The sequence below is a fragment of the Dermacentor albipictus genome, chromosome 8 (assembly GCF_038994185.2).
Source record: "Dermacentor albipictus isolate Rhodes 1998 colony chromosome 8, USDA_Dalb.pri_finalv2, whole genome shotgun sequence".
In the NCBI taxonomy this organism is placed as follows: domain Eukaryota; kingdom Metazoa; phylum Arthropoda; class Arachnida; order Ixodida; family Ixodidae; genus Dermacentor; species Dermacentor albipictus.
In genome coordinates this window covers 28495020-28507408 of record NC_091828.1, presented here as the reverse complement: position 1 = coordinate 28507408, position 12389 = coordinate 28495020, and the positions used below count along the sequence as shown (strand labels likewise).

At 44.1% G+C, this 12389-nt stretch overlaps 1 protein-coding gene across 1 annotated transcript in view; it reads left to right on the top strand.

Annotated features, from left to right (window-relative positions):
• The window catches only part of LOC135905235 (uncharacterized), a 39092-nt gene that overhangs the window by 25853 nt on the left and 850 nt on the right, over positions 1–12389 (top strand). The window contains exon 4 of the mRNA XM_065436243.1: positions 11643–11672. Within this exon, the coding sequence (XP_065292315.1) occupies positions 11643–11672 (30 nt within the window). The remainder of the gene's footprint in view (positions 1–11642; positions 11673–12389) is intronic.

The window sequence follows — 12389 nt, the reverse complement described above, 5'->3', positions numbered from 1 at the left end:
TATGCCTCCGTTGTTTATGGCCTCCCTACTTTTCCGCTACCAAACCTCGAACCGCTTTTTACGAATCGTGGTGGCTACCTGTCTAGTTTCCCCTTGCTATTCCCCAAACAAATATATTTTTCCACCATCCAGGAACCGAACCCGAAGCAAAACATTTTCGCGAGACCGTTCCTAGCCGGTTTGGCGAAACGTGCAGCCCATCTCTCTAGCTCATCTAGCTTTTGCATGGGTGGGTCAACTGCAAAATGTGTGCGGAGTCCGTGCGTGGTGTTGCAGACAGAGCATCGCCGGTGCCGCGTCGTCGTAGAGGCTGCTGTTTGTGCTCAGGGCATCGGCAGCATTGAGGAACAGTAGCGCGCCGTTTGCGCTGTCCGCTAACGGTGCTGCAGCGTGTACTGCGCCTTCAGTGCCGATTTCTGATTATGCAGCGCGATTGCTTTCAGGGAAATTTTGCGAGCTAAAGCGCTGATGGCCACAACGCAAGGAAGTGAGAAGGACAGTTGGCTTTGTTTCGCGATGATTGGCTAATGAGACGCAGCATCGTGAACTTGTGTAATTATAAGCGCTCTCGATAGCGTTTAGACGACATTAATTTTTTATTGTAACGCACTTTGCGCGGGAACATTGGAGAAAGCAAGGAATAAACATGTATCTTTAGGAGATGCCTGAAAGAATTCTCATTCAACCTAAATTTTCGCCCATCCCTCTGAGAATGTCAAACAATATCTGCGGAATTGTGCGTACTTAAAATGCTCTACTTGTTGAGTGCTTTCACTAGGTTCTCCTAATAATTCATATGTGAAGCAATGGATTCATCAAAGTGATGCAGGAACTATTTGTAAATTTGTGTGGGCTTCGACAGCTCAATTTTGCGAGCTATAGCGTGTTCTATTAGAACCAGGCGCTTTCATTCAATTTTACAAGAATGAACATGTCATAAATACACAGGTAAGCCTTAGATAAGGTACACCCGTAAGTAAAAGTACATGGACCAGGGATTGTAGTAGAGTTGACTGTTGGGCTAGTTGGTCGTCCATATTTGAAGTAGTAGCTTAGCGCAAATAAAACCACGAACACAAGGGAGACAGACAAGGACAAGCGCTACTCACAACTGTTTATTGGAAAAGAAGGATGGTGCATATATATATATATCCTCTTGTCACGCATGCGCCTACCAAGCAGAAGTGAAGCCGGAACATGCACATCAAAGGCGATCGCGCAAGAAGTTAAATTCGGCATCCAGTAATGTGATAGAAGGCTCACTCACACATCTATCTCTATTCTTCTTGATAAAGAAGGCCTCAAGAGCGAGCCTGGAAGACGCATTGCCGCTCCTGCCAAGAATAGTTGTCTCTGAAAATCGAGCGTCGCAACCACACGCGGTAACATGAGCCACCAAATGTGCGCCCTTATCCTCTTTTTTCTTTAGTTTTTGCGCATGTTCCCTTAAACGGTCATTCACACAACGCTCAGTTTGACCAATGTAGAGCTGCCCACACGTTCGACACGTCCGCCACGTTCGACTTCTGGCGAGCGCAGAAGTCGAACGACAGAAGGTAAGACCAGAGGTTATTCCCTATGTACACAAGGTGTCACACAACCTTAAAAAGGTTGCTAACCGTCATGGTATACCTCTGGTTTTCTCTGCGCCCAACAAGCTTTCGAAGCTGTGTTCTCGAGTTTGCTGCAAGAGCAGGCGGGGCTGCCGCACGAGGCATGAGGAGCCCTTTGTTGAGTGCTCCAGAGGGGTTGTTTATGCAATTCCCTTGCACCCTTGTGGGCAGCTCTACATTGGTCAAACTGAGCGTTGTGTGAATGACCGTTTAAGGGAACATGCGCAAAAACTAAAGAAAAAAGAGGATAAGGGCGCACATTTGGTGGCTCATGTTACCGCGTGTGGTTGCGACGCTCGATTTTCAGAGACAACTATTCTTGGCAGGAGCGGCAATGCGTCTTCCAGGCTCGCTCTTGAGGCCTTCTTTATCAAGAAGAATAGAGATAGATGTGTGAGTGAGCCTTCTATCACATTACTGGATGCCGAATTTAACTTCTTGCGCGATCGCCTTTGATGTGCATGTTCCGGCTTCACTTCTGCTTGGTAGGCGCATGCGTGACAAGAGGATATATATATATGCACCATCCTTCTTTTCCAATAAACAGTTGTGAGTAGCGCTTGTCCTTGTCTGTCTCCCTTGTGTTCGTGGTTTTATTTGAGCTAAGCTACTACTTCAAACAACCAGGGATAGCGTGATAAAACTCGTTTTCTGCTTTTTCAGTTAATGGAACTAGAAATTAAAGCTTGGCAGACAAAACTTGGCATTACGAATTCTCTCGTGCACTAATCAGTTCCCGTTTTTGCATGTTAATTACGAATAAATTCTGTATTTCCTGCGATCCTGTGGTCCGCATACTTTTGCTCGCGGGTGTACATATTACTTCATTTTACATAGCCCAATGTGGACAAGGAGCGTGAAGTTTAGTGGAGTGCTAACACAAAAATTTTCCCTCAAATATTTTGCTTTAATATGTAGCTGCTGACAGCGCAAGTACAGCACCTTGCCCAAATTGGTCAAAACAGGAATACTCTACTAAGCATACGCTCTTTTACGGTTTTTCAGTACTTGCCATAAATAAAGCATAGTTTTCGGCTCATTACAACCGTTCTATTTGTTCTAAATGTTCCAATGCTCGATTACCTACGATTTTATATTAAAATATATAAGACAATTAGTATGAAAGGAAAAGCCTTTCCACAAGTTGTTCTAATGCAAAGATTTTTTCATTTTACAATCATTTCAATTTCATCGAACGCCGCCATACCCCGGTAGGAAGGATTCTGCCAGAAATATAGTACTTTTCAGCGCTATAAGAGTTGCATCGTTTCAGTGGGTATACATGTCCTTTCAATAAATAGCAAATTAGGCACTGCCTTGTTACATTGAATTTTGTAATTAGCTCCTAAATAAAACTCAAATGTATCGTATCCTAGACCTTACTTGCAAAATATGGTCAGATAAAAAAGCCCAAAAAATAATTTTATAGAAATGTCCACGATGTATACCAGCTGCCGAAACGTCATGTGTGCTTTAATATTACGCAACAGCACTGTATATACGCCAAACATGGACAATAAAGTATTTACCCTTTGTTTACGCGTCATTATAACAGTGTGTGATTTTCAAAATGTTACAAACAGCTATCATATAGGCAGATACAAATGATTTGTACACAAAGTGTTAAAGGGTGATTTATGCTAGAAGGGAGGGAAAAAAATGTAAACTTTACATCCAAGATCGCGAAGTTGTGTATGTTGGATCTCATTACGCAATTTTATATCCGGCAATAAAAACCGGTTAGGCGCACGTGGTGCTGAAAAACCAGATCTGGATTGAGTGTGTACGAATTAAGAGTGAACAGATACGGTTGCACAACAAAAAAATTTGGCTTGATTAACAGCAGAAATTGTTACGTACAGACTGACATAGTAAGTACGTTCAAAATCGTGACAGATATAGAAGACGTCATAAGTAGGTGAGTTTTTTGGCATCGTTTTTATCACAGAGACGTACATTCTTAAACGACTTGAGTAAGTAATTGTAGAAGTAATTAGGCGAATCAGACAAATTTGCTTTATAACTGAAAGGGCCAGGCGATTGATTTCAATGCAAGAGTTAAGGCCCGTCATCTGAGGAGTTCGTAAGCACTTTTGTAAATGCAAAAGTTGACGCATTCAATTGCTGGAAGTAATGAATTCCGCCCTGTATTGTCAAGAAAATCTCAAACTCAACTTCAAAATGGCACAATTCCTTCAGTAGACAGCCGTGAGTGACGTCGCTATAGGCCTCCCCGGCTGCGCCGCGCTGAAGTTGGGAGACAAGGACAGAGTGGTGAGGAAAACGAGAACAAACTGAAAGCCGGAGCTAGCGTTTCGGCAAGTGGAGTTGTCTTTTTCAAAGACATTTTTCAAGGACACAGAAGAGAGATTAAATGCGAGCGCCTCTTTCTCCGTGTTTTGAGTGAGCGCTGTAAGTAATAACAATGCAGACGTACCGACTCGACCAGATATCTACCGTACTACACTTTTCAAGGGCAGAGTGAGGCATACAAACACAAAGTGATCCTGGATGTGTGTATGTCCGCCGCAGTCTATGCGTGCCTCCCGCGCGCACCCCAGTACAGCATGAATCACCAACTCTACCAAGAATCATTCTCCTCGCTGTGGGGCGAGCTTGAATCGAGTCTCTTTATCGAGCCGCGATTACTCTCAATTATGAACGTTAGTAAGCTAGTATGCATAATTACTTGTCTAAATACCACCTCGAAATACTTCAGAGTGTATGTCGCTCTGTAATAAACACAGTTCCAAAGAAATGACCGGCTTATTGCATTTTCGATATCTTCAAACCATTTAGAACAAACTTTATGAATCACACTGGGTATATAAAAATTGCTGACGAGGGAAACTCTATGCTCAATAAAGTATTGTACTGGCCAACCGCGCTTCTTCTTTTTCTATAAAGCAATTTCACTTTACCGACTATAAGGTAGTGCTTTGTACTCAACCATTTTAATAGAGAACTTGCAGAACCTTTTGGAAAATAGGAAAATATTTTCTTGCTGTGATAGTTGCTTTACTGTGAATTTTTCCAGGTTGCAAAGAAACTGGCGGACATTCGAAAAAGCAACACCTGACTAGATGCTTGCGCGAAGCCATATTACTGGCCTCAAGCAACCTACCACCTTATGACCGGTGCTGTACGCATGCTGAAACATGCTGAAAGCATGAATAGGCCAACAGCAAGAATGAGAGGTGACGGCTACACCAGTCGTCTGCGAGTCTCTGGTACATCGCCATCCAGCGCTAAAACTTCCTTACCGCTGACGCTGTCCGTGAACCGCGAATTCACTGACAGAGCTTCAAGAAATGACGATATGCGAAATTCCGCAAGCAGGCATCCCACACAGCTAACTTTCCCTGACCGAGATGGCCGCGTTCCAGCTGGTGGGACTGTTAAACGTTAATACGTTAATTATGATTGTAACCCTAGGTCCGCCATCATGGTTAGCGCAAATTGCGAGTGTGGAGAAGCCCATTCGTACCTTTTGTATTTACATTTGCCATGCGCTGTTTGTCGTTTATGCCATGGTTGGGTTTCCTTCACCGCTTCAAGAGACGATCGGACGATATGAAAGCGAACAACAGCCACGAAAAGCCAAAGTGTTATCTCGTGAGTGTATCTCCGTTGTTTAAGGCATATTAATGCTTTCCGTCTGCGCATACCGCATCAATTCTTCGTTGGTTGCATGCTTCAAGGCGCTAATATCGCTGCGCGCAAGCGTTTATTCACGTGCTTCTGTTTTTCGAATGATGTGCGCTTTCTTTTTACGTCTGGAAAATCAAGGCACATCAGTTATCAACGCGAAAAAGATTGCACCAATATTTCTCAATTCACTCTACAACTTCTCCAATAAAGATTAGGGGTTGAAGGCAATAATTTAACGACTGAGTAAATATTTGTTCTTATTCATTCAAACTGAAATTCCAAATAGGCTGGATCACCTAAAAAGACACTGAACAATATTAAGTTGAAGGCATGATCATTTCGCGCACATGGATTTTATCAGACTTGAATCAAGATTACTGACACGACCTGTATAGAACAGTCCTTAACGTCTCATTTTAGCTATTGAAAAATATTGAATCCAATCGAAAAGAAAACGGTTCCTACTACTTCTAGACCATACACAACCACATGTACCACGTGTTTTTTAAAAAAACCGAAGGCACGCGAGCGATGTTTTTTTTTTTTCTAACCCATTCGAACCCGCACGAACCCATTTAGAAAGCTCGGAAATTATTCAAACCGCTATAATTTTGGCTCCGAAGATGAACCTGAAGCGAACCCCCACCAAAGACGAAAATGTTTCGGCTCGACACCGTCCTCGCTGGTGCAGAAAGGCGAAAATAATAGTAAATGAAAAGCATGATTAAGATATACATTGGAAGGTTACTTAGTTTTCTGCCGCTGTAATCAAACGCAAAAGCTCCGGCTGACAAAGTTTGAGGAATACAGGTGTCAATAAGTGTACTACATTAAAAACGTCATGATTTTTAGTGTGCATTAGCGCAATCTCTGGGGCCAGTCGGTGCACAACGAACTTGAAAAAGAAGGTACCAATGAAACACAAAAGGACGCGTACGCAAAGAAGAGGCGTAAAGCACGGATGGACGGGCGGACGTACGCGTCCGTCCGTCCGTGTATAACGCCTTTTCCTTGTGTACGCGTCCTTTGCGTGTCTCTGGTACCCCCTTTCTCAGGTTCGTCATGGTTATTAAGGTGACACTAAAGCGCCTATCCTAACACTGGCATCATACAAGATGTGGACGTGCTCAGCAAGGTGAGCTGCAGTGACCATATGATAGTAAGAACTCGAATTATCCTAGACTGAAGGAGGGAACGGAAGAAACATCCTAGACTTAAAGGGACCCTGAAACGATTTTGGCGATTTTCTACAAACGTACTGAGTCATTAGAGTAGGTTCTTCTGATCATTAATTGATGCATCTAAGTGCTCTGCGTAAAGCGCGTAATTTATTATAAGGTTTTGAAAATACCCATCGCTGCCGATCGCAGCGCACTGCTCGGCGGAATTTTAAGCCGCCCCTACCCATATGATGCAAATAACCCATATTACGTCACATGGGCGAGCTATCTGATTGGCTGACCAGGGCTCGTGGTTGATAATTTTTCCAACTTTATGGTGAACAAATGATGCTCGTAATAGTTGGAATGTTAGTTACTTTGTTTTTGTAAAAAGAAAATAACTTAAAGAGAATACACAAGAATAGTTTTTTAGTACACTTCAGCACTTCCGGCACACAGCAAGTGTCGTCTGCTCGTGTTACAACGTACTCCATTTTGACGAGAGCTCCGCGGTCAGAGTCGGTCTCAGTCTTTTCGCGAGCACTATGATTCGACTTTGTTGCCTTGTGGACTGCAGACCTAGCGACCTGCAAACCGCGAGTCCAGTATTAGGGCAAGCGCAAGGGGACAGGGTCTGGCCGCTTGACTGTGCCGGGATGAGCCACGAGATGAGCAGAAGGGCAAATGTGAACGGTCTGCACGGTGCAGCCACCTGGTGGCACAGAGCTCAACCATACACAGTAGCAGCAACGAAGTGTATTCTTTGTTGCTGGTGTGTATTTTTCGCAGGAGTGTAATCATCAACACGTTGATTTATAAATGTTTAAAATGCTTTACACTTGGTTAGAGCAATATTAGCGCTTTGTTTGTCTGGTTAAGCGCTGCGCCAGTAAGTGTCTGGACCGTGCAGGCCGATCAGGCTGCTCACGTACGTCTACGCTAAAGTTCCTTCATCAGCTTGAGTTTATGCCTCCAGTCATTTGCCGAAATGACCAGCTTGCCTGTTTTTAGCGGAGTACCGGACACGTTCGGCGCTAAGACAGAATGCTCGCAACGCATGCTGCTTGGATAGCTCTCGGTCGACGGCCAAGCGGCTAGCGGAGAGGTCTCGCGCGGGAGGGGGCGTGCTCCTAAACAACCGGAAGTGAGCGATGTGACGTCGCATCGTGACGCTAAACCAGTGAAGGCAGAGCTTAGCGCCGCTCGCTCGGCGAGCGAGTTGAGGAGGAAAAGCATAGCTAGGGAGGAGGGTAACTTCTAATCGCTTGCAGCTCCATTAATACGTAACGCTTCACTTAAATTGTGGTGCGAATGTTCTACTTAAGCTGTACCCTACGCGCCTACAAAATTTGTCCGAACCGTTTCAGGGGCCCTTTAAGGAAGGAGCGGAAGAAACTGGTACATAAGATGCCGATCAATGAGTTAGGGGTAAGAGGCAAAATAGAGGAATTCCGGATCAAGCTACAGAACAGGTATTCGGCTTTAACTCAGGAAGAGGACCTTAGTGTTTAATATATGAACGACAATCCTATGGGCATCATTAAAGAGTGTGCAATGCCAGTAAGCTATCACAGGAGACGAAAGATCTGATCAACAAACGCCAATGTATGAAAGCCTCTAACCCTACAGCTAGAATAGAACTGGCAGAACTTTCCAAGTTAATCAACAAGCGTAAGAGAGCTGACATAAGGCAGTATAACATGGATAGAATTGAACATGCTCTCAGAAACGGAGGAAGCCTAAAAGCAGTGAAGAAGAAACTAGGAATAGGCAAGAATCAGATGTATGCGTTAAGAGACAAAACCGGCAATGTCATTACTAATATGAATGAGATAGCTCTAGTAGCTGACGAGTTCTATAGAGATTTATACAGTACCAGTGGCACCCACGACGATAATGAAAGAGAGAATAATCTAGAGGAAATTGAAATCCTACAAGTAACGCCGGAAGAAATGAAGAAAGCCTTGGGAGCTATGCAAAGGGGAAATGCAGCTGGGGAGAATCTGGTAACAGCAGATTTGTTGAAGGATGGTGGGCCGATTGTTCTAGAAAAACTGGTCACCCTGTATACGCAATGCCTCATGACCTCGAGCGTACCGGTATCTTGGAAGAACGCTAACATAATCCTTGAAAAACTTGAAAAATATAGACCGATCAGCTTACTGTCCGTTGCCTACAAAGTGTTTACTAAAGTAATCGCAAATAGAATCAGGAACACCTTAGACTTCTGTCAAGCAATGGACTAGGCAGGATTCCGTAAAGGCTACTTAACAATAGACCATATTCACACTATCAATCAGGTGATAGAGATATGTGCCGAATATAACCAACCCTTATATGTAGCTTTCATTGAATGCGAGAAAGAGTTTGATTCAGTCGAAACCTCAATAGTCATGGAGGCATTACGGAATCAGGCTGCAGACGAGCCGTTTGTTAAAATACTGAAAGATTTCTATAGCGATTCCACAGCTGCCTTAGTCTACCATAAAGGAAGCAACAAAATCCCAATAAACAAGGGCGTCAGGCAGGGAGATACGATCTCTCCAATGCTATTCACAGCTTGTTTACAGGAGATATTCAGAGACCTGGATTACGAAGAATTAGGGATAAAAGTTAATCGGAGAATACCTTAGTAACTTGCGATTATCTGATGATATTGCCTTGCTTAGTAACCCAAGTGACCAACTGCAATGTATGCTCACTGAGCTTAATCTGCAGAACACTAAAGTAGTGTTTAACAGTCTCGGAAGAGAACAGCAGTTTACGATAGGTAGCGAGGCACTGGAAGTTATAAAGGAACATATATACTTAGGACAGGGAGTGACCGCGGATCCGCATCATGAGACTGAAATAATCAGAAGAATAAGAATGGGCTAGGGTGCGTTTGACAGGCATTTTCAGATCATGAACAGCAGGTTGCCATTATCCCTCAAGAGGAAAGTGTATAACAGCTACGCCTTACCAGTACTCACGTAAGGGGCAGAAACCTGTGGGCTCACGAAAAGGGTTCTACTTAAATTGAGGACGACGCAACGAGCTATTGAAAGAAGAATGATGGCTGTAACGTTAAATAATAAGAGCAGATTGGGTGAGGGAAGAAACGCGATTTAATGACATCTTATCTGAAATAAAATAAAGGAATGGGCATGGGGCATCTAATGAGAAGGGAAGCTAACCGATGGTCATTAAGCGTTACGGACTAGATTGCAAGGGAAGGGAAGCGCAGCAGGGGGCGGCAGAAAGTTAGGTGGGCGGATGAAATAAAGAAGTTTGCAGCGACAACATGGCCAGAATTAGTATATGACCGGGGTAGTTGGAGAAGTATGGGAGAGTGGGTGTAACCAGGCTGATTATAATGATGATGATGATGATGATGATGATGATGAAAGCGGCTATATTAAAGGACGCGTGTGCCTACCATAAAATTTAAGCGCTTATATTACGTTATGCATTCAAACTTCTGTGGACCCTTTTCGCGGAGCATTTTCCGCCGGAGGAAACTACAACTTCTGCCTTCTGCCTTCTGCGCTGCGCTCCATTCATGCTACAAGATGTGGATCAGTAGAGGAAAGACGTGGGCTGTAGTTGGCTGCCAAAATAGTGACCGTTACATAAAGAAATAGAAACAAACTGTGTCACCAAGTTCACCGACCACTGCTGCCAAAAGACTGCCTGTGTTGGCGGCCCTTCGCGTAGCACGGCGGCGTATCGCTAACTTTTAAAGAAATGACTTCAACCCCGGAACGTCCGCAGGGTGAGTTCCGCTTATTACGCAGCGGGAAAAGGAGTAGCACCGCTTCCTGGCATAGTAGGTTTACCGCACGTTATCTACACACATACATCTCCACTCACGCGCAAACTTACCGCAACTCTGTCCCCAACATATCCTAAACAAGTGAATGGGTGCACCAATGCGATGAAGCATGAGTGACGGCGACTATGCCGATGCCACACCGATGTTCGAAGCTGAACTTTTCGTGACGGTTTACAGGGAAGGCGAGTGACTAACAATAATACGTATTTGGTACAAGCTGTCTGGGAGTACACATCATCTACGTTGCAAGTCACGTGCGCAGCAAGAACAAATCTACCGCAACTGAGCAAACCCACAAGCGATTAGGCAGAAAATAAACAATCAGATAGTGACCGCACCGATGAATCTTATGAAATTAGAAACATGAGGCACTGCTTCCAAGTGATTGCCAAATGAACAAGAAAAAGCAAGCACCCTAATGTTGATTTATTTCATAAGCGGAATGTTTTCGCATGGTGGCGGGGCATATATTTCTAGCGCTGTTTTTAGTACGAGCACCGCAGACGTTACTCGCGCCGTTTAGACAAGATGTAATGAGCTCAGAAAGCTCTTACGCGTCCTCTGAAGCCAGAGTCAAAGCTGCGTCTCCTTAACTCGGTCACCGTCCACAATATCCGCCGAAATAGAGGTTTGCTTAGCCACACCGGGCGCCATGGACGTCCATTGTAAGCATATAGAGGTGGCGGAGGCAGCTGAGGCAAGCAATGGACGCCTCACTATGGGATCAAACACGGCCGCACCCACGACATTGTCACGAAAAGGGTCTACAGCATGCATCCGGATGCTACTGCAAACGACATGCTCCTGGTGCATGCAACAATCCGTAACATCTTTAGCATGTTCGCTGGGACTATGCTGAACTAAATGAAATCGCCAGATGCCTGACAAAGAATTTGCACGCGTGGACGACCACTTGCTTACAGAACAGAACATTCCAGAACCCACACGATAAAAGGTGTCAGTAGGCGGCGTTGAACCAGAGTGTTGCTGCCTAGTTTTGGTGGTGAGCGCTGGAGAGGAAATGAGAAACTGGCGTTCCCTATGAGACGTTCTTGCTGGAGGACAACCTCTGTTGCAGGCTACAATAGTGGTTACTAGGCTCCTGTTCACAGTGCCTGACATGAGCCGTGATGTACTCAGCCTCTGTAGTTGTCCTTATCTCTGCCACTTCCGATTTCATCCTATTGGCTCTTCTGTTTTCCTGCTTATACGACGAGCGGCTAGCTGAAGCTCGTCGGGAAGAACTCTCTGCCCTTATTTCATCACGGATCTTTTCATCTACCTCTATCTTCATTATTTTGCTCTCATCATCTTCTTTGCCCTGGTCCTGAAACATATAGATGCGCAGCTGTTATAGGTTTCCCTGTGCACATTGCGTAATGCAGCTTTTGTACTTCCTCGCAGCCGGCCCACTCCACCAAAGCTTTTTATTCGGTAAGCTCCACTTTCTTTATGTCAACTCTCGACATGAAAAATTTACTCTAACAAGCACCGGTTTATGTTCATTTTACGTCTTATTCACCATTTTATATACTTTCAAGCTCTTTCTTAAGACATTAGAACAGCAGAAATATCAATAGAACTCACAGTTTTCTCTCAAATGACCTACCAGTGCTTACACAATGAAATGAGTTTGACAATGCTTCATGCTTTTTTATATCGAGGGAAGAAGAGCAGCGACAACGTCTTGCTTACGCAAAAAATCGCCTCCTTAAATGAGTATTTTTATCATTTGTCAGCCGTAGAAGTTGACTGGCTCATTTTGTCCGCTCTCCCAAGCCTCAGTAAACCGAATTGGTGTACTTAAGCATGACTTTCAAGACTATATGCTCTAATGTGCGTTTAGATCTTGCTTTATATAGAGAGAAGTTTACGTGAATGTCTTGTACTGTGTTTTTTTTAATTCTTGCAAAAGGTATGCGTTGCATGATTATTGTTAGAGGCTTTTCGAATGTTCTCTCCATTTCCTTCTGGTATGCCCAATGGACCCCCTTGAAGGAATTGGCTTAAAAAGTTTTTTTCGTCCGTGCGGGGTTGCAACTCCGACTTTTTTCTGGGTAAACATCCTGACTTCATTTCTTTTCTCTCGCTTTGAACATTCTGCGTACATATCAAAATATGCAGCAAACATGCAATTATGCTGTATCTATA